This window comes from Solanum tuberosum, unplaced genomic scaffold, assembly GCF_000226075.1.
Source record: "Solanum tuberosum cultivar DM 1-3 516 R44 unplaced genomic scaffold, SolTub_3.0 scf00531, whole genome shotgun sequence".
Classification (NCBI taxonomy): Eukaryota; Viridiplantae; Streptophyta; class Magnoliopsida; order Solanales; family Solanaceae; genus Solanum; species Solanum tuberosum.
In genome coordinates this window covers 160654-182414 of record NW_006239449.1, presented here as the reverse complement: position 1 = coordinate 182414, position 21761 = coordinate 160654, and the positions used below count along the sequence as shown (strand labels likewise).

The 21761-nt window shown below is 31.0% G+C and overlaps 4 protein-coding genes across 9 annotated transcripts in view; 1 reads left to right on the top strand and 3 right to left on the bottom strand.

Annotated features, from left to right (window-relative positions):
* Nucleotides 1-551: 551 nt before the first annotated feature.
* LOC102588556 (uncharacterized) lies at nt 552-3401 on the bottom strand. Its single transcript, XM_006365049.2, has 5 exons — nt 2935-3401; nt 2497-2789; nt 1221-1310; nt 994-1061; nt 552-861 (listed from the first exon to the last, which is right to left on the bottom strand). Exons 1-5 carry the CDS (start codon nt 3245-3247, stop codon nt 729-731), a joined length of 897 nt encoding a protein of 298 aa, XP_006365111.1. The 5' UTR covers nt 3248-3401; the 3' UTR covers nt 552-728.
* Nucleotides 3402-4983: 1582 nt separating this feature from the next.
* LOC102588007 (uncharacterized) lies at nt 4984-6721 on the top strand. Of its 4 annotated transcripts, XR_001472098.1 has the most exons (4): nt 4984-5066; nt 5879-5970; nt 6083-6301; nt 6414-6721. XR_001472098.1 is itself a non-coding variant. In XM_006365047.2 (3 exons), the coding sequence occupies exons 2-3, from the start codon at nt 6113-6115 to the stop codon at nt 6504-6506; spliced, it is 282 nt and encodes a 93-aa protein (XP_006365109.1). In that variant the 5' UTR covers nt 4984-5066; nt 6083-6112; the 3' UTR covers nt 6507-6721. The 4 variants fall into 4 exon arrangements, 3 of the variants coding, with proteins under 3 accessions (XP_006365109.1, XP_015159782.1, XP_015159781.1); XM_006365047.2 differs by lacking the exon at nt 5879-5970; XM_015304296.1 differs by lacking the exon at nt 5879-5970 and having other exon boundaries at nt 6045-6301.
* Nucleotides 6722-8275: 1554 nt separating this feature from the next.
* Nucleotides 8276-9439, bottom strand: LOC102587688 (transcription factor RADIALIS). Its single transcript, XM_006365046.2, has 2 exons — nt 9109-9439; nt 8276-8507 (listed from the first exon to the last, which is right to left on the bottom strand). Exon 1 carries the CDS (start codon nt 9386-9388, stop codon nt 9116-9118), a length of 273 nt encoding a protein of 90 aa, XP_006365108.1. The 5' UTR covers nt 9389-9439; the 3' UTR covers nt 8276-8507; nt 9109-9115.
* An 11852-nt stretch (nt 9440-21291) lies between these two features.
* The window catches only part of LOC102587142 (glycine-rich RNA-binding protein), a 1536-nt gene continuing 1066 nt past the window's right edge, over nt 21292-21761 (bottom strand). For 2 of the 3 annotated variants that reach the window (XM_015304288.1, XM_006365044.2), the window contains exon 3: nt 21292-21757. In XM_015304288.1, coding sequence (XP_015159774.1) covers nt 21488-21757 — 270 coding nt within the window. In that variant the 3' untranslated portion in view covers nt 21292-21487. The remainder of the gene's footprint in view (nt 21758-21761) is intronic. The other variant, XM_006365045.2, reaches the window with a different exon arrangement.

Genomic DNA, 21761 nt, shown 5'->3' with positions numbered 1-21761 from the left:
GGTCGGGTAAAAATAAAATTTTGAAATTGAAAATATTTTTTAAAAACAAACTTTAAATTTTTTTTGGGGTGGGGGGTGGGGTCGAATGAAAAATAAGAATTTGAATTAAAAAAGATATTTTAGAAATAAACTTTAATTTATTTTTATTTTGGGCGGTAAGGGGGCTGGCAGGGGGTAGGGGTAAGGGTGGGTGTAAAAAAATTAAAAATTGAAGTTGAAATTTTATTTTTATTTTAAAAAAACTTTAAATTTATTTTTTTCAACGAAAAAAAATGATATTTTCATTAAAAAAATTGTAATTTGAAGTTGGAGGAAAGTTTTGGAAAATATTTTCCTTAATTTTTGAAGGAAAGTCATTTTCTTTGAATTTGAAGAAAATGAATTGATTTGGAAAACATTTTATCCAACCAAACATGAGAAAATTGGAAAAAACATTTTCCGGAAAATTTCATACCAAACACACCCTAAATGTAAACTCGTGGTCAATTAGATAAAATTTAAATTTCAGACTTGAACTTGTAATGGATATATTTCGACATAATTTGGGTAAATTCAAATTATTATTGTTATGACCACACCTTTTTACTAGTTCTTGTACAAGTCCAGTAGTACATATAGTTTAATATATGGAGGAACAAAATTATCTTCTTAATAAACAAGTGACACTTTGTCTTTCACCACTAAAAAGTATAGTAATTGAAAAATATTACATTTGTTGCACATATTCATCACACGTTGCCATAGCCACTAGAACATGAAAGATAATTCTTGAGACAGCGATTGTATGTGTAGGGTCGCTCTAATTGAACAAGATGTCCTGCTTTTTTTATATATTTCATCGATGTATTTTCTCCCAATTTTCTGCACTCATTGATAAGATATATCTATGAGTAAAGTATACGGTAAAATTTCATAATCAAATATCAAATTTGTGTTTCAAATTAAACAAAAGGTAGGCATTGACTAACTTTTCAGGATGTGAGGAGTACTTACGCTTTCATAATATCTGAAACTGTATGATTAAAGATTTTATCGTCATCTCCATATAAAAGGTAAATTCTCTACATGAAAGATTAAACAAACTTATCAAAATGAATTATTTAACATGCTATACAAAATTATATTTTTTATATGGTAAATGATCAAAATGCCTTTAATATATTAAAAATAATTTCAAAATACTTTGCTTTCAGCTATATATGAGAGGACATTTGACATACCTGGGAGTAATTTGGAGGAGTAGTGTCTTTATCACCGACTACTAAACCTTCAAGAAGTTCCACTTTCTCCATTCTGTTGCCAAACATAACCTGCTTTTACAACATTTTACCATTAAAAATTGGTATGATAAACAACTTTGACATTAACTTTTTATGTTAATTTTTTTGTAGCTATATATTATAACAAAATAAGAATACTTCGATTTAAATAGTCAAGTTACCTATTTTTTATAGGAGTATAATAATTTTGAGGTTTAGAGCCTGTTTGGATTGATTTATTTTAGATATTTTTAAGTCGGAGTAGCTTTTAAGTAATTTGATAGTGTTTGAGTAAAATAAAAGAAAAAAAAGCTTATGAGCACAAAAATAAGTCAAAAGTCATTCAAACTTATTACTTTTAGCTTATAACTTATAAGCAGAAATTCAATCCAAAAAGACTCATAGCATGAGTACTCCCTCCATTCACTATTAATTAACTACTTTAGATTTTGTACGCTATTTAAGAAATAATAATTGATGTAGGTTTTTTATTATACTTAAATAAGAAGATAATTTTACTAATTCACTCTTTGAAAAACTTATTGGTAATTATACAAACAAATGTGAAAACTTTCAAAAAGTATTAATTGCAAGGGTAATATAGAAAAATATAGTTAATGCTTTCTTAATTTAGTATGGTGGACAACTAATATGGGATAACTATTTTTAATATAATGATCAACTAATAATATGAGACGGAGGGAGTATATATTAGTAATTGTTGTTTTATGTCATGAGAAATAATTTGGGAATTCATAATTAATGTTAAAGAATAAAACATGAAGAAGAAACATACTTTTTTTCTTTTACTTTTATTTGTCGACATTGGACTTTGCACCTTCTTTATAAGAAACAATAATTATGTTTAGTATTAAGTATTGAAAATTAATTAATTAATGTTAAGAATAAAATATAATTTAAAAAATAAAATAAAAAAATAAAGATTTATTTTTTCAAAGAGTGAACAAGTAAAAGTGTTGATGGAAGAAGATAGAATGTGAAATGGAGTATTACTCTTTCTATCCAAAAAAATAATAAAGAAAAGAAATAATATTACTACATTACCCTTTGAATATACATCAAATTTAATGTTTTAGGAAATATATATATATTGAATAGCAAAAATAAAATAAATTATCTCTTGATTTTTTAAATTAAGACAAATATTATTATATAACTATTTTTAGTATAGTTAAGGAGTAAAAGTAGATTGAGGGGTAGTTAAAGACACACGTACCTCAAGAAAATCCCTGAACAAAAATTGAGGGAACCAAGGAAACTTATGGCTTCCAATAGATAAAAGCACTTTGAGATCAGCTATGGTTTTGGGCAAAAGAAAATCAGGCCAGTTAGTGAACCCAATATTGTTCAAAGAAGCATTGCTAATGGATTCAGTCATCTCTATAACCGTGCTTGACATAACCATAGATTCAACCATATGAGGATACAATTGGGCCAACTTGAACCCAACCATTCCTCCATAACTGAACCCCACTAGAGAAAACTTTTCAACTCCCAACTTCATCATACCTAAAAAGAAAAAGAATCAGATCCGCACTGTGAGATATTATAATTAAATAATAAATATGTGCTCACTCTAACCGCTTAAATTTTTAGATAAGATGGTTACACACTTCAACATGTGGTATCAGATGAGATATGAGTTGAGCAATACCTTTTGCTAAACAATGTGCGTGAAAACTTGTTGACCGTTGGGGAGAATGGGTGAAGGAATCTCCGAAGAAAAGTAAATCAGGGACGTAGATAGCGAAATCTGAACTTAAGGAGAGTATTTGAAAAAGCCATGTCATAATTCCATTAGCAACAAATCCATGGAGAAATACAACTGAAGGCTTAGTTGAATTGATGGTTGGAACCCAAAAATGTAAGGTAGTTCCAGCTTCTATTTCCACTAACTTGGATCTCATTCCAATAACTTTCATTAGACACTGCAATATTGGCTTTATTACTGCAAATACATTTCCCATTTTTCACAAACCTAACACTTTTCTCCCTTTCTCTAAGCTACACTACACTAGAAGAAGATGATACATTAGAGATGGCCAACTTTAATCTTTTGGCCCATACCCTTGTCCTTTTTAAAGTGAAAAGGATAAAAATGTCTCTCAACTTTCGTCTATACTATTTATTATGAGTTCGTCTCTAGTTATAATATATGGTCAAATTAGTAAAAATATGCAAAAATATAGCTCTTTTTAACGATTGTCCATATTGGCAAGACATTTGGGTAAGTTGGACGTCACGTAACAGGCCACCTCATCATCAAATATTTATTCTTTTTCTTACTCTTCTTCTTCACGAAAGAATGAAACTTCTTTTAATTAGTATTTTGTTACGGGGACATGTAAGAAAAAAATATGACAGATAATTTGAGACGAACAGAACGATATGATTTTTAACCTCAACTTCTTCAACATGGCACTTCATCCAATAATCTCAATTATTATGACTGTTGAAGTGTTGGGTCACAATCACATACGTATATTGGGCCATGGGACTGACTATTACACAGTGGTTACATTGCATACTGCAATTTTTCCAATTTGATGTAGATTCGTTTAAGATTTTATTGTTGTACAATAAGTGGCGGATCCAGGATTTTCGTTCAGGGGGTTCGAAAAATAAAAGTATAAACGTATAAATAAGCCTTTAGAAATGAAAACCTTTATATTTTTTGGGTTTAAAACCCCACTTTTAGCACGTTTTTTAAAGTAAAAAAAACACTAAAACAAAATGAAAAACAGAACTGAAAATTAAAAAAAATAAATAAAACACTTTCACTGGGGTTTGAACCACGGACGCACAACTTAATTTTAGGGGGACTTACCACTGCACCATCAAAACTTAATTTTAGGGGGACTTACCACTGCACCATCAGCTTCTCTTTGTTATTGAGGAGGTTCAAAATATATATATTTACAGAAATATAAAAAATTTACGTGTAATTTTTTGCCGAGGGGGTTCGGGTGAACCCCCTGAAGACCACGTGGGTCCGCCCCTGTGTACAATAGTATAAATTAGTTCTGTCCAACTTTTCTAAAATTTAAAATTTAAATTGTATGTAACTCGGTCTAGCTCGAAGATTCTTTTTCCTTGGATCTCAATACATTTCCAGGGTTATATTATATGGATAAGAAATTAAATGTGGACTATTAATGAAAAAAAAAATCCCCTTTGAACAACGTAGCTAAACTCACTTAAGAAAGTAAAGCACTAATACTTCTACTTGAGGAAGATAAAGTGATTATACTGATTTAGTATTAGAAAATATCAGTCATTTACAATTTGATTTAGTACAATTTGGATTAATTTTGAAACAAAAACATATTATAGAAACTTGTACACAACAAATTAATTATGACCTACCATAATTATTAGGATTTGGAGATTAATTTCTAATGAATTTTATGGTGATCGTAATGTGGGAATCGAATCCGCACCAACAACAAAGTGAAAATTCAGGTAGCTAACCAATAGAACTATTAAGAATTCCTTATGACGATACTCTAAAATTATCAAAATTTGAGATTACTTTCTAGTGTATTATTGAAAATTATGACAAGACAAGTTGATGAATTTTATGATCAACAGAATCCTTCAGCATGTTTTATGATAAATGGGCCGGGCTACGTTATGACCCGGCCCATGGTGGCGCCCGCTTTTAGCCCAAACAATAGAAACAAAATCTTGTTGCTCAAGTTATTACATTTTATAGTCCCTTCTCGATAGAAGGAGGTCCCTGCTCATTCTCAAACCGTGTGCTTGGAAAACGATCTATTTCGGAAGGTAAGCAGCAAAACTCATCTCCATCGATTTCAATTTTTCTTCTTTTCTTATTTGAGATGTCAATTCCTTGAAATTTATCTCCCATAAATCGGTTTACTTATTTAGTAGTAATTTCTTAGCAGCATTAAATCAAACAGTTTATCTGCAATTTTGTTTCCTTAGCTCTGCCTTTTACTGTGAAATTTGCTTCTCCAATGGGATGTGATAACACACACTTGTGCTTTTACCTGTACATGGAGTAATTACCACACTAATTTAGTTGCTTGATACACTTGTAATATTTCTTACCTAGTTTTTGAATATTTAAACAAATTCCATGTCCAAATTCATTGCCAAACTTAAACCGTTTTGACTCTCGAAATCTGAATTGTGTCACATAAACTGCTGGGAAAGAGGGAGTAGTACTTATATGTTGTAAGGGTTATGCTTCATGTACCCTTCCTTTAGTCCCAAGGGATGCTTTTGATTGATTATTTGGCCAATTTGACAGTCGTGAAAATTATACTTTAACTCTTTCTTTCCAGTTTAATTTGAGGTGTTCCGGGTTCTTGCTTTGAGCAGATCTAATTCTTTTGCTTTGTAAAGACTATATTTAGCTTTAGTGGCATTGTATGATTGATGGATTACAAATATTTTGTCTTACTTTCGTAGATATCTATCCTGTTTCTATACCTGAAAATCTGGGTATCTCTTCATGGTAATTATTCCTTTTGATTACTATGTACGTTATTTGTGTGAATCGTGCCTAAGTCATTGGAATGAAAATCATAATAAAGGAGTCTAAGTTCTGAGGTGGTTTGCTATTAATACAGAGTTAAATGCAAGCTGTTGTTATTGAAGATAACTGAAGAGGGAATCCAAATGGATCAAAATGTACATGAGGATTAATGTGGCTAAAACCCAAGTAGGGATTAAGACATAATTGTTGTTGTTATATTTGTTGACTTGATTTTTCTTCTTGGTGTATGGTTGTCGAAGAAATAAAATAGTTATATGTGATGTTGATAACCTTACAGCCTAGATAAGAGCCTCGCATCAAGGATAACATGGCAGCAGAAAATGTCCAAAATGAGAAGGCACCATCCCCTGTTACTCCAAATCCAGCTATGACTTCATGTCGGAAGAAGAAGAGCGAACAAGCAAATTTTCTAGAAGATATCAAGGATCACATGGATGAATTCATTCATGCTTCCATGGATGAACACAAAACTTGCTTCAAGAAGACCATTCAAAAGGTATTTGTCAACACTTTCACCATAAATAATCTGCTTACACTGAACCTAAAAGGCATTGCATTTATTACCTTAAATTTAACCGACTGTTAATCTTATCCAATGCACATATCAGATGTTTGGCATGTCAAAAATTGTTGCGGAAAGGAATGCTGAGGCTAAAGAGGTTGAAAGTTCTCTTCCCCTGCAAACAACATTGGCTAAGTAGGATTTTTGGCACATCTTGATTTGATGGCTAGTATCAATAGAGTAGAAAAGAATGACATCTGACTTTTCACTATGCTGTCTATGTTCTATTGATCTATGGAATGCTCTTGATTTGTAGCTTCCACTCTCTTATTTCCACTGTCTGTATTAGTATCTCAATTGTTGTGTAGAACTTGGATTCGTTGATTTCATTGAAGTGAATAGATTCACTGGTTTCTTCTGCTCTTTGCACCACTCAACTTGTTGGTGGTATCAGGACTATGAAAGATCGACCAAGTTTCATAATCTGTGTTTCTGCTGCATAAAGTGGATAGATTCGCTGGTGTTACTTTACACCAGTGAATTGTTTGTGGGATCAGGATTATGAAAAAATGACGAAAGTGCTTAAACTAGGTTTCTGCTGCATTAAGTTGTTTAATGAATCTCATGTAACTAAGTTTGAATAGCTATGTTTCTGCTACACCCTTAAAGAAATATACACACACTCCATTGATGATTGTTGTATATATGTAAACATTACGCTTCAATTTTAGTTTGCTGGAACTTCTAATTTATTCAACCTATAATTGTGAACACATTACGATTTATCCTCCTTTTTAACTTAGCAAAAACATTAAAAGGAAAGGCAATTATCCCCATTTTTACCCTTTGAGGTAGTCCAGTGGTTTGGGCTTGGGAACTTCCATATTGAAGGTCTCAAGTTCGAAATTCCTGCCAACGAAAGCAAGGAGTTCACTTTTTGGGTTGGCCTCGTCGCACCGGGCTTGTCTAGTGCAAGTTACCTCTCCTATGTGGTTTGTGAGCTATTGCATAGGAGCAGAGGTTTTGTTTTGTGCACACTCAAAGGGTAAAAACTGCAGATTTATTTTTCTTGCACACCCAAAGATAACAGATGCGGGTTTCCCTTTATCCTATGCACACCGAAGTCATTAAAAGAAATTAGATATTTCCTAATTTTACAACGTGCGTCCTGAAACGAGTCTCCTGAGTCCTGACTGATGGTCTCAAAGGGTATTATTGTCATCGTGATATAATATTGTCTGTTATTTTTTATTTATTTTTAAGAAATAACTACTCCATTATTTTTGTGTGCTGAAATTATTGTTCTCTTGTACTGCGCTTTCTAGTCCATTTCAAATCGTGTTTCAGCTACAATGGTCAGATAAATTTATTTACTGATTAAGTTTCCTAAAAGCCAACTCAAAGTAAATTTTATACATTTTGAATAAGTTGATAATTCTGAAAATTAAAAATATAGGTAGTAATTTATCAGAGCCATTCAAAGTTACACTCAGTTCGTAAAATATTTTATGTTGTCAGTGGATAAAACTTATATTGCAATGTGATTATTACAATATGGTAAGGTGTAAATGTTCCACACATCGTGTATTTAAGAGCATTCAAATAAGCTAAGAATTAATTTGGGGTCCATTCTTAAAACCCTATGAATAATGAACGTCAATTTTTTTTGGCATAATACATAACTGTGTCTTTTAACTTGGCTTAATTTCACATTTATCCCTTTCAACTTTGGGTGTGCACAAATAGACACTTAAACTTATATAAAGTTGAACAAGTAGATACATGAGTCCTACGTGGCACAATACACGTAGGACAAAAAATGTCATGTAGGATGCCATGTAAGACATGTGTGTCTATTAAAGTGCACGTACGCAAAATAAAAATAAAAACGTGTTTTATAGAAAGAGATCAAACATGAATGCTATTACAAAGTAGAAGGAATTCAAATGCTTCCTTCATATAGTACATCCATGAAATTGATAGCATTAATACAATTAACTTGGACGTACAAAGAAATTGATATACACTTCACTTGAATTGTCAAGAAGAAAATGTGATAATCTGGTTATTATTATTATTATTTTAATAGCTAGTAGTAGGGTTACTAATTTCTTGGAGTAAAAATGTTGTGTCATATATAATTAATTAAGGTTGCAGTTTTCTTTCCCTCATTGCTTTGTTGGAACCAAAGATTTGCATCCTGCATCAAATATGTATTCAATGAGAAACATTAAGAATTGCCATTTCAAAAAGATACTATTATATGGAGATGATTTGCATATTCAATGAGAAACACAAATAGTACTAGGAAGAAAATAGGCATTAGTATTTTATTTTGGATGATACTTACCTTGGATACTTGCTTTAAACAAGACTAAAATAAGCTCTAAGTTGTGGAAAAAAAAAGTTGCGATAAGATGTGGAGCAACATAAAAGAAAAATCAAATTATAGAATTAATCTCTTAATACTATTTTTTAACACATTAGTTTTGGAATTTGAGACTTTTAATATATGTGACCATCCCATCTTAAAAACATGATTGATTTAAATCTTTTAAAATAATGAGATTTAAGTACCTGAATTGAGTGGACGGGCAATGGGAAAATTGAGAAAGAGTAAGAACAAGATGAAAACAAAAGCTTCAACATCTTACTTAGACATTTTTATTTAGTTAAGTATATCCTGAACATGTAAGGATAATTCATTTTTATAAACCAAACACGTAATTAATATAATGGAGACATTTGGATCAAAATTTGTGTATTCTGATATCATGTTAGAACAAGACAATAAATCATACCTGCGAATTATTTGTTATTAGTGCGGCCTCGGCCTCCATTACGAGTGGTGTAGTTGGGGAAAGGCACACCACCACTCTCAATAAACTTGATATCATGAAGAAGTACTTCATAATGTTGCTTCACATCTTCTGCAGTTTTATTGCCTCCAATAGCTCTAGCAACGTTAGACCAACGGTCAGGGGCGTCTTTGTCATACACTGCTAATGCCCTCTCAAATGCCTTGTTTTGTTGTAAAGTCCATGTAACTGATGATCCTTGTCCAACTTGAGAAGAAGACATTATAGTAGTATTATTTTTGATGAACTCTTTAGTAGTGAATATTATCGATGGAGTTGATGATTGAGTACATTATTTGTATCGAAGGGGTGCTACTTATATAGGATACAAAATGAGAGGGGTGTGGGGTCCAAAATAATATTTCAAGAATTTTATGATTTGTCTTCCTAGCAACCACAAAGACTAACAATGCTCGATCAACCAATATATATAAGTTAATGAAGTTAATGAGTATTTGATAAAAGTTTAAAAAAAGGTAAAGTTAGAATTTTAATTTTATGGGTTATGAATTTTATAACAATTATTTTGAATAAGTATTGATATTTTTGGGTTCAAAACTTAATATTTGTACATATATAATAAACTTTTTGATACAAATATATTATTTAAATAAAAATTGATGGGTTCGATCAAATTCGTACTTATCATGACTGACTAATCAGAATTTTAATTTGACACACTTAGCATTTAAATTCTTAATTCTTACTATTGATTGACCCAAAATACGTCCTTTTAAGGATGGTCAAAATACAGAACTCATATATAGTTTCTTTAAATATTTTCAAAATAAAATTTTACATATTTGAACAACTTCTACATCTTCACATGAAATGAGTGGTAGGAAGTACTTTTGAAATTATTGTTGAGAATATAATTAAGAAAATAAAAGTGTGTTTTTATTAATAGCTTAAATTTTTTGATGAAATAGTCTCACATTTCAATAAGGTATCAGAGCAAGTAAAGGTCATGCGATAAGCGTCTTGAGAATATAATTAAGTAAACAAAGATATAATATATATTTTTCTTTTTGACACTTTACAAATATATAAATATGTTATTTAACTTGGTCTCGTATGATATTTATACAATATAACATTATATGTACACAAATAAACACTTAAACTTATAAAAAACATAACAAATAGACATATTTATTCTACGTTTTTTTTAACATATATTCATATAAAAAAGTTTGTTCGTTTGAACATGTTAGTTACATGCTCCATCCGCTACAGGTTACATGACAGTACTTCTCCAATAGTACTCTCATAGAGCAAAAGATATTTTGTTGAAGCTGATTAATGCATTTCGACTAAAAATTAACTTTTAAATTAATTATTTTATTTTAATTACATGCTTTTATGGCTATATATATAAAAAAAAAATGACTTGACATAATTGAGACGATAAAATTTTAATTATATTTACGACACATACCCTTTTTTTTTTCTTTCTAAAACTTCTTATCTTGGTAAAAACATGATATGCAATTATATGAAACGGACGAATTAGATTATTAATTATAATACAAAAGGGGTAGTAAACTTATCCAAATAATTTGAATCATATACACTAAAAAAAATCCTGAACTTGGCACAAAAACTTACTTTAGTACTTAAACTACACGGGTGTTTATATACCCCCTTAACATATTTGATGTGAACTATTTTCAACCCTCCGAACACCAGCCTCGTGCGCGTGTTGAGGCACGAAAATTTACTTTAGTACTTAAACTACACGGGTGTTTATATACCCCCTTAACATATTTGATGTGAACTATTTTCAACCCTCCGAACACCAGCCTCGTGCGCGTGTTGATACAACTTGGAACGGCGCGTAATTCATCTTTTAACATTTTTTAAAAATAAAATTTGACCCTCCAACGGTAATATCCGACGCATTACGTATTTGAAGATCCATCTTCACTTTTAAAGAACCCTAATTTCCTCTTCTCCCTCACCAACCCAATCATCCAAAAATGGTGACCTAATTCATTGTTTTTTTCTTGATTTTTCTCAAATCTTAGCTCTTCAAACCTAAAAGTTGTTCTTCAAAATGTAAGATTCAAACCTATTCTTCTTCCTCTATTATTTTGATTTTTCTTTCCTCCCTTTTTCTTATTATTTGGTAACTTTGTTTCTTCACGCAAATCCTTTGTTTCTTCACGAAAATCCTAAACTCAGCAAATCCTTCACGCTAATGAAAGAAAAATCTTCAGATTAGGTCTTGTATATTTGAGAGAATGAGAATCAGGAGTAGAGATTTAGGGATATTTGTTTAGAAATGGGTCGAGTTGTATTTTGGGAACGGATGGGTTATATAAAACGGGTAAGCTATTTAAACCCTTATTGACGTCGATCAATGAAAACGTGTGTAACAATGCCAAGCCTTCAACTGGGCTGGTGTTCGGAGGGTTGAAAATAATTCACATCAAATATGTTAAGGGGGTATATAAACACCTGTGTAATTTAAGTACTAAAGTAAGTTTTCGTGTCAAGTTCAAAGGGGTTTTTATGTACTTTTCCTAACAAATTTCTTCCACCTATAACAAATTTCTTCCACCTATAGCATATGACTAAATTAAACCACAGTATATTGGGGTTGCCTAAACATTTTATATTATTATTATAGTAGTAATAGTAAGTAAATCAACCACATACAATACGCATGTCAGTTTAGCTTATAGAAAAATATACTTTACTAAATTTGCAAATTGCAAACCCTTCCTCTTTTATCATAGAAATGTCATGACATATATAAGATTACAAGCCTTAATGCACGGTTGATCAAACTTTTAAATTATGTATGTTATTTTGCCGCACTTAGTTTTTTTGAAATAAAAGTTTGTTCAAACTCACTAACTTTTATATTTACTTTAAGAACATCATTCAATATTCATAAAATATATAATTTATACAAGTCGATAACTTGAAATGACTAGAACCTTGTATCAAAAAATTTCAAATCATGTCGCCACAATTTTGTTACAAATGATGATATGGGCCACATATTGATTTGGCTTACAAAAGTTTTTCACGGGGGTGTACAATGATATTCGTTAACTAGCTAGAAGTTACGTCTAGCTAGGCCATATATGTGTACTGTGTAAACATCTTGGCAGAATTATGATCACTTTGTGTGCAATGTTATTTTTTTTTTTGTGTAGAAACAACAATAGTCCAAGTTTCTTAAAGCTTGTTCACCACTTGTTTTTTGTCCGTAAAATGATGGTATTATGTTTTTATTACCAGAAATGGTGAACACGTGTGACCTACTACTTTACACAAATCGATTTTCTTGTACCCTATGAATCATCTTTCTATTGTTTTCTAGCTACTTCAACAAGTACAACAATTAATTCATAATCCCTAATTATAAACATGTAAGTAGAAAACAAAAAGGAAGTAATGCTCTCCTGGCTAGAAACAAGGGTTTTTAATTCCCACCATATTCCATCGAACTAGCTACAACACATGGTAGAAAATAGATTTTCGTTGAATACTGAAAAGTTTCCTACTGTTTTTTTTCTTAGTGACTCTATCAAAATATTTGTAATAGCCATTAAATATTTTTAGTAGAATATTTCAATAAAAAAATAATAATGATTGTTTAGTAGAATGTGCTTCATTCGTTAAACTCTGGGTACATTTCTACTCCCTCTGTCCCTAATTATTTGTCCACTTTTGAATTGACACACCTATTAAGAAAACAATTAATGGCATAATGAGTTTACCATTTTATCCCTATTAATTATGAAGTGGATGAAAAATTCTACTTTTTAAAAATAATTAATCATTTAATTGAGGGTATAATAGGTAAAAAAAATTGTCTTTTCTTGATTTATCAAAATTGACAAGTGATTAGGGACAACTATAAAAGAAAAAGTGGACAAGTAATTAGGGACAGAGGGAGTATTATTTACTCAGTTAATTTCTTTGTAAATTTGCATAAGATTTACTACCAGCAGAAAACTTGACAACTTGTCCGATTTCGATTAGACTGCGTTATAAAATCTCAAGTAACAAACTCACAGAGATGTATATTGGGCTATGGAAGCTTACTTTTGTAGCCAATTAATTAGTTGGGAAAATTGTACATAATGGCAAATTATTAATTCAAATTAAATGGTATAATCACACTTTGATTTAATTGTGCCCTGTAGCAAACTGTTTGTTAGTCACCTCTCTCCCTCAAACTCTCGCTCGCCACTCTCCCTCTCTCGCTCACTCTCTCTGTCGCTCGCCTCTCTCGCTTTATACAAACAGAAATGTATAGATTGTGTTTCTGTTTGTATAAAGCGAGAGAAAATTGTATATACACATGCAAATACATATATCTTCGTCCTATACACTTATAATTATACAATACAAATATTCTCTTGTCCAATTCTCTTTTGCCTTTCTCTCTTTCTCGCTTTATACAAACACAGATTATACAAAATACAATGTATAATTTATGTTTGTATAAAGCGATAGAGAGAACGATATTTGATATACAAACGTTTTATTTTGACTCAATTGTATACAAATTCAAATTTTATATAGATATACAAACACATAAAATTAAATTGAGAGACTCTCAACGATTTATACAAACGAGAGGCCGGCAACAATTTATACAAATGACCTACCAGCGAAATTATACAAATCTGAAGAGGAGCGACCGAATTATACAATTACTTCTTTTGTATATATGTATAGCGAAATAGCCTAGTCATAGCATGTTTGCTATGGAGCGCAATTATGCAAACTTTGCTATAGCATACAAATATGAATTTTGTATTTGCTATATGTGAAAGTTGCTCTAATTAGTTTAATTTAGGCAAAACGGTCAGAATTTTCACTAAAAAAATTAATGTGACAGTTGGTGTGACGATAATCCTCTTTATATTTGTACCATTCCCTCCTTGAGGAAATCTCGTATCCAACCCCGTCTATATTCGGAAAAAAAGAACTCTTTAAAAAATGTTTGTCTACTAAAAAACGTAAATAGTAAATATTTGGCTGAGATAGAAATTATTGTTATAATAAATTATTGAGCGTAATCTCAACATGAAAACCAAGTGTGAGATAATGCAGGCAAAATATAATGTTAACATTGATTTGTTAATTAAAATAATGTCATGGGGAAAACTTAAATATAGTAGGTGTCTCATTCCTGTTCCCTTATAGAATAAGCTAGCCATAGCCCATAGAGCCATAATTTTTTTAACTTCTTTATCAAGACTATATAGTATGACATTAAATAACAAAAGTTCTTTTTAAAAAATATTTTGACATTGTCTTTCCTGCGGCAAATTGTTTAACATATTTAGCAGGAAATTACATGCAATGATATTAATAGTGGATGATTTTGTATTTTTGATCCCTTACTTTATGGGGTAATTTTCAAGATCGAAAGTCAAAAGTTTAAAATTACCCACTTTAAAAAATATTTTTTTATTAAATCACTGCATGTTTTTGCCCAAATAAGTCCAACTTTTAAATGAAACTCTTGCACGGATTACTCCTATTTCAGGATGGTCTTTAATATAATTTTTTTTTGTCTGGTGCTCATTTAAAAAAGAATTGTAGATCAAGTATCTTTATCAATGACCTAATTTCGTTCGATATAAGTTTAGAGAACTTTTACCTCGTCCGACATAATTTTATAGGAATAAACCTATCTGGTATAAATTGTGTAGTACCTAATTCGCTTGATTAAATTTTGAGCACTTTTATCCTAACCAGCATAACTTTTGTAAAAATTAAATAGCATAATTTGTGTTATATTATGATACGGAAATATCAATGTAGAATATTGATGTTGAAGGGAGGGTAGAAATCGAACGTTTGATGATGCAACACCATACAATTTGAAGTGCAAGTGGATCATATTGACTATAGTAATAGCTAGCCCATATAGCTATTGGTCCATTCCTATATATGCCGGCAGATGAAGCCTTCCAATTTGAGTCCATATATTCACTTTACAAAGAAAGAGTTTAATTGTAAAAATAAAAAAATAAAAAATACAATAACGTGTCACATGATAATAAGTAGAATTATTCTATATTCTGAAAAATAAAATAAAATATCTGACATATTATATTAAATTATATTAAGAGTCTAAAATGCATTTATCTTATAACGTGCATATAAGCCCTGGATAGCTTTTTACCAAAATCAAACTTTTGGGACAAATTGCAAATGGTTTGGGAAGGGACCCCTTCATTGACGCAGCTGAATATTCGCCATTTTAATAAACTTTCCATGATTCTAAAGTATTAGTAGAAAAATGAAAAAACAAAACAAAGGTACGATAACTAAAAAAAATTCTTAAATTTGGCGCGTTTTATTTAAATTAATCTTTAGTCAAACTAAATTTGGTTGTAATTATCCTTTTGTATTTGACTTTTCTAAAATCATTACCCTCTCAATGTTTAGTGCATCAAGTCACAATTTAAGAAGGATTTGAATAAAATGCGTCAATATTTGGGGGGTTGGGGGAGAGGGTATGGGCGGAGTCACCGTGTGGTCAGGAATTTCATCCAAACTTCCTTCGATAGAAAATTATATTATTTATACATGATTAAAATATTATTTATACGTGATTTTATCTGAAACTTTCTTCGACTAGTTCACGTCAACTTATTCAGATTTTACACCCTTTTAATTAAAATTATTATTCCGCCATAGGCAAAGTTTGAAGAATTTTTGGATTCCAACCGACTCTATCGCGTACGGAAAACACAACATATGTGGGAATCCTTGGTCTCCTAACAAGGACTCTAGCCCTCTAGGATGGTCCTCTGTAATTCCCACAACTTGTAGAATTGAATAATATAATGGCCCACTCATGTCTAAAAACATACTACACTAATTAATCTTCCAATTAAACTTTTTAAGCAATGTAACTCATAATTAAAAAAATAAAAACTTTTGGTAGCTTCAAATTACTAACTTCTGACGGATACTTCTGAGTCAGTTTAACTTTAAAGATTAGCCAAAGTAAGAATATTCAAAAATCTTTAAGGCAATGTAGACTTGAGTTTTGAAAATTGTTATAATCGATAAATGGCAAGTGTATTCTTTTAACACCATTTCGATTATAGGATCAATTGCAAAGGTGTATCCAGGATTTCGGGTTAATGGGTGCACTATTATGAAAAGATGGATCTAAGCGGTTTGACATTTAGGTTCTTTATCATTGAAAACAGTTAAAATTTTACATTATTGTTCCAAAATTAAAATGCTTAGTAAATTAAAACACGAAAAGTGCTATCAATAACCACTTAGAGATATGTTACCAAATTTTAGAAAGAAAAATAAAACAAGAGATATAAAAGTCAAATTTCTAACCTCACTGAAAGATGCACCCAATCATCATCACATTATATGATACTTTAGTGTGGGTTCACACATTTATATTTAATAAAAAAATAAAAAATATAACACTACTATATATAATTTTGGAAGGGGAGCATGGGTTCGCGTGAACCCGGTAACCCCTCCTGCATACGCCTCTATTCAATTGTTTAAGTTACATTATTTTAAATATCATATCACTAAATTCATCGTGGTTTCGAATATATTAATTGATGTTTTCATAATTTGCATGGTTCACTTCAAGCTCCTTGGACCTTGTCACTTTTTTTGAACTTTTGGCTTTTAAAAACGTTGTCCTGGACGATACACTTGTTAAAATAATCACCAGAACAAGTAAGAAGGTATCCCAGCAAAAGTGGAAAAATAATGATTGGTAAAGTGAGTAAATTTGGAAGGAGAATATATATTTATCAAATTGCAGAATATACAGCAAAGAAGAAACAAATCAATTGGTTATATTTATAATATTATTCCTAAAAATCTTATGGTAAATGAGAGAACCAATCAAAAAGCTTATCTTATTAGTGAGGATAAAAAAAGATGCAAGACTTAAAATTCGATACACAAGTTGCATCACTTCGAATATTGGACGAGTGCTTTATATATAGTTGATAATGCATATGTGGCTTCGATAAGATTTGACATATAGAAAGGAATATAGTGAATATGTGATTTTCCAAAGGATAGTTTTTGCCTTTTGAGCTTTTGCCAATCATAAGGCAATCTTACAACTTTTGGTATGTTCCACAATTCTAGTGGAAATTTCCTTGTCTAGTAAACAATATAAAATAGGCCGGTGCACTAAGGTACCGTTATGTGCAGGGTCTGGGAAAAAGTCCAGCCACAAAAGTCTATATAGATAATTATGTGTTGTATTTTTGTAAGGAATTGCTTTCACAAATTAAAATCATGACGTTTTAATTATATAACAATTTTATCTGTTACGACAAGGCTTTCTTTTTCTTCTTGTATAGTAATTATGGTAAATAAATTATATATCATCATCAAGTTGTTGAAAGATTAGCTTTTAGAATTAATTCCCTACCTCAAAACTTTATACATGCATGTATATCATACGACACTATGAGAATGACACAACCACGTTGGGACCTAATTTTTTGGAATATTGCACAAGTAATTTTTTTATTTTTGAAAAATTGAGTTTGATATTTTGAAGAAAATAATCGTACCAACATCTTTTTTAGGTGTATATCTCAAACAAGCACCTTTTTTTTTTTCTTTTTTGGGAAGAAAATGGACAATACTTTACAAATATAAATAAAAATTAGTAATTTTAACCTTAAGAGCGGACTTCTAATGGATACATTATGAGTTCAACCGGGATGGCAATAGCATAAATAACATGTTCAATATAGAATTTGGCGGATCTAGGATTTGGAGGTCCTGGGTGTCACATATATTACTCAAGTAAGATAAGTGGGTCGGTTGCTTTAATTTTGGATTACAATTCGAGTAATTTATCCTTTTTCGATTTTTATCAACAAATCGATCAAACATGCATGTTAGTAATATTTTCTTTTAGATATTATGAGATTAGAGATAACAAAACAATACAATTTTTATTTCTTTTAAGGAATTAATGGCCTTATTCGCTGAAACTTTGAGGAAAAAAAGAGATTTTTCACACTAAAATTTGAGCTTGTATAAAATATCTAATAGTGTTAACTTAATATATTCATATTCCATTGACTTTATGTGTTTGTTAGTCAAAATTAATATTAACAAAAGAGAAATAAAAAAATTTTAGTTTCAATCTAGTCATCTTACTTAGCAAGAACGTCAGTGAAGATCGAAAGAACCTTTAAATTAAACGAACTCTAATAATAATATTTATCATTTTTAAAACTTATATTTTATTAAAACGACTATTTAAATATATTCTTAATAATATTTATGTCACGTTCATAATTCAATACTCATTAATTGATAAAGAATAAACACGGAACACTCATATCAAATGATTAATAATTAGTGAAAGAGAAAGTAAAAGAACTTAATAATTAATTATGGTGAATACGAGTCAATTTGAATTAATAAAGAATACTAGTAAATAAATAAGAATGAATGGATGAAAAAAAAAAAAGCCTTCACACGTTAATGAAAAACACAAAAAAAAAAAAAAAAAAAAAGAAAGAAAGAAAAAGCTTCCAAAAATTAATGTTGTCCACGAGATTTGAAGCTGCGGCTACACGTGTGGCAAACTACCCGCTTGGCCAAATGAAGTGTTCACTATTTATTAGTTTAATGGGTGGCAAAGAAAATATATATTAATTTCTTATATATATATGTATATATATATATACAAAGTTTTTTTCAAGATCACTGGGTGCCGTGGCACCCCACGAATACCTATAGATCCGCCCATATTGGTACTATTAAAAAAATTATTATTTTATTAAGGTAAGTCGAGATTAAAAGTCTTAACCATTCATTTTCAAGATTATCAGGTGCAACTTCCTACAAATTGACCCACTATTCATCTGTCCAATTAAACCAACTCAAACTAAAATAAATTGAACGTGTTTGAAAAAAGTGATTCACATAAATAGAATTTGTTGATGATAACTATTTAAACATTAATGCCTTTAAAAAATAAATCTTAAGAAAATGGACTTCACGCTAGAAACTATCATGATTTCCAGCATGACTTATAGCGATTCATCAAGATTTAAATATTATTTTAATAATTATCAGAATTTTTTTATCTAATATTGACCTAAAATTGACCTAACATCAAACTATAGTGATTCGTCGGTGTTACTGATAAAATACTAATAAATAGCTATATATTTTTCAGCATTCGTGGCTGAAATTCTGGCATCTATTAGGATATTAAATTCTAGTGATCACCATAACTAGGGTCTGCTTCAATATGAAGTCATTCAAGCCAATGCTTTAGGCCCCAAATTTTATTTTTATGGGTGGGGGAATGGGGAGTGGGTTACGCCATTTATATGTTACTTTTTTCGTTTTAATTTGTTTGGTTTATTTTGACTTGATACAAATTTAAAATATATATATATATATAAAGAAAACATTTGAATCATATGGTTTAAAATTAAAAATATATCAAATGTATCAAAATGCTCTTTAATCTCGTGGTCTTTTAAACATGTCATGTGGAAAGTTGAAATTAAAGAATTGTTAAAAAGAACTAAAATTGAATCAGATAAGACATAAAAATCGAATATTTTTTTTTAAAAAAGGAACTTTTAATTAATTGATCGACAATGGTCATTAGCTGAAATAAGTTTTTTAAAATGAAAGTTGATCAAATCTCACTCAAGATAAACAACGTATCAAAAGAAATTGAATTACCTTAAGATATTATCAATCGAAAAGAAATCATTAAAAAATAATTATTCCTTCCTTTGCATTTTAAAAAGTTAGAAGCACATTTTTAAATCAAAGCTTCATTTTGAAATTTGATTTTAGCCATCAATAGTATCGCGCGGTCCTGACCATAATATGTTGTACGTGTAGAAATACACCCATATACTTTAGCTTCAAAGTTATTCTCTATGTCCCATTTTATGTGAAGTAGAATAGAAGACGGTGAAGGAGGAGAAATTCTTGCGGAAGTCTTTTTTGCACAACTTTGCTTAACAAGATAGGAAAACTAAATTGTCGAAGTAGACAATTATGATAGAATTTACATTAGTAGAGGCAAACTCAAGATTTGAAGATGATGAGTGTACTACCAACGTCTAATGTATATTAGTTAAAGTATGTCATTTGATATCTATTTGTGTGATATTTTTATTAAACATACAAATATAAAACTAATGTAATAACATATAAATTTGAATTAAAAGACTTTAGTAAATAAAGTTTGCTTTGTGAAATCTGTCACAAGTTTGAAACTAGCAGCCCCATATATTCACCTCAAAATGAGGAGGGTGCAGGGTTTATAAACCAATCTACCCAATTAGTTTTAGTGCTCTTACCGTCTCATATTTAAAAGTTCTATATATACATGCCTCTGCACATAGCTATGCCCATTCTAAAAACACCACTCGGGATGAAGTACCAGGGTAAATTTATCTTATTTTCCAGAAAAGTGACCTACCCCCTCCAGAATCAAGATACACATGTAAATGCTGTAATACAAGCTTGAGCACGATACTAGACGTACAAATTGATCAGAATGACAAATCATTAAAATATAGGTTGCAGTATCACTAAATTAGAAAAGAAAGATTCTATTCACAAGAGACTGGACCACTTGAAGATAAAATAATGTAACTCTACACTAACGAATCAGTGGAAATGCTCAAGTTTGCTGGCTTCTTTCTATGCTCTTACAGGCATTGCCTACCGACTAGAGTATATAAATACTTCAATAATTTTTGCCGCTTTCTGCCTTTCTTGCATAGTTATTTTCCATGTGTCTCATTCAATTTCTGTGGAATAATAAATAGAGGAAAATCGACCAAAACCAGGGAATTTGGGGATTGTTTCCATGGGGCTAAGTTATAGCTGATAAATACATCCACAACAAACACACTTCATGTTCTAAGAATCTGAGATCTAAAACACCAACAGGGGACATTGATGAGTCTGATCTTATTACTATAGATGGCTGCCCAAGACGACTACTAGTGTAGCACTCACATACATAGCGGAAAAACCGCCAGAGGCCACTGTTTCAGTGAGAGTAGTACTACGATTTGTTTACCATTAAAGCCACGAGGCAAGGGACAATCGATGAACAAACAAGATGAAATTAATAAGAAATTGGACTATAAATAGTAAATCTTCATTCACTTCCATTCATGAGAACTTTGTAAACAGAGATCCACAAGGTAACACCAATAGCGGTCAAAAAAGAGAACAGTAACAGTAACCACGGTAAATCATAAACGGGACATCAACCAAACTTCGAAACCATAAATAAGTTCAAACAAAAACAATCTAAAAGCGAACAACAAATCTAACTCCTCCAGTTTCCATCGGAAGAACCACCTCCACCACCTCTTGAAGAGCGATCACTGTAGCGGTCACCTCCACCATAACCACCACCGCCTCCACCGTAACCACCTTCACGACGACCACCTCCGTAGCCGCCACCACCTCCACTGTAGCCGCCGCCGCCACCACCTTCACGTCTGCCACCTCCGTAGCCGCCGCCGCCACCGTAGCCGCCACCACCGCCTTCACGTCGGCCACCTCCGTAGCCACCACCGCCTCCTCCACCTCCACCGCCA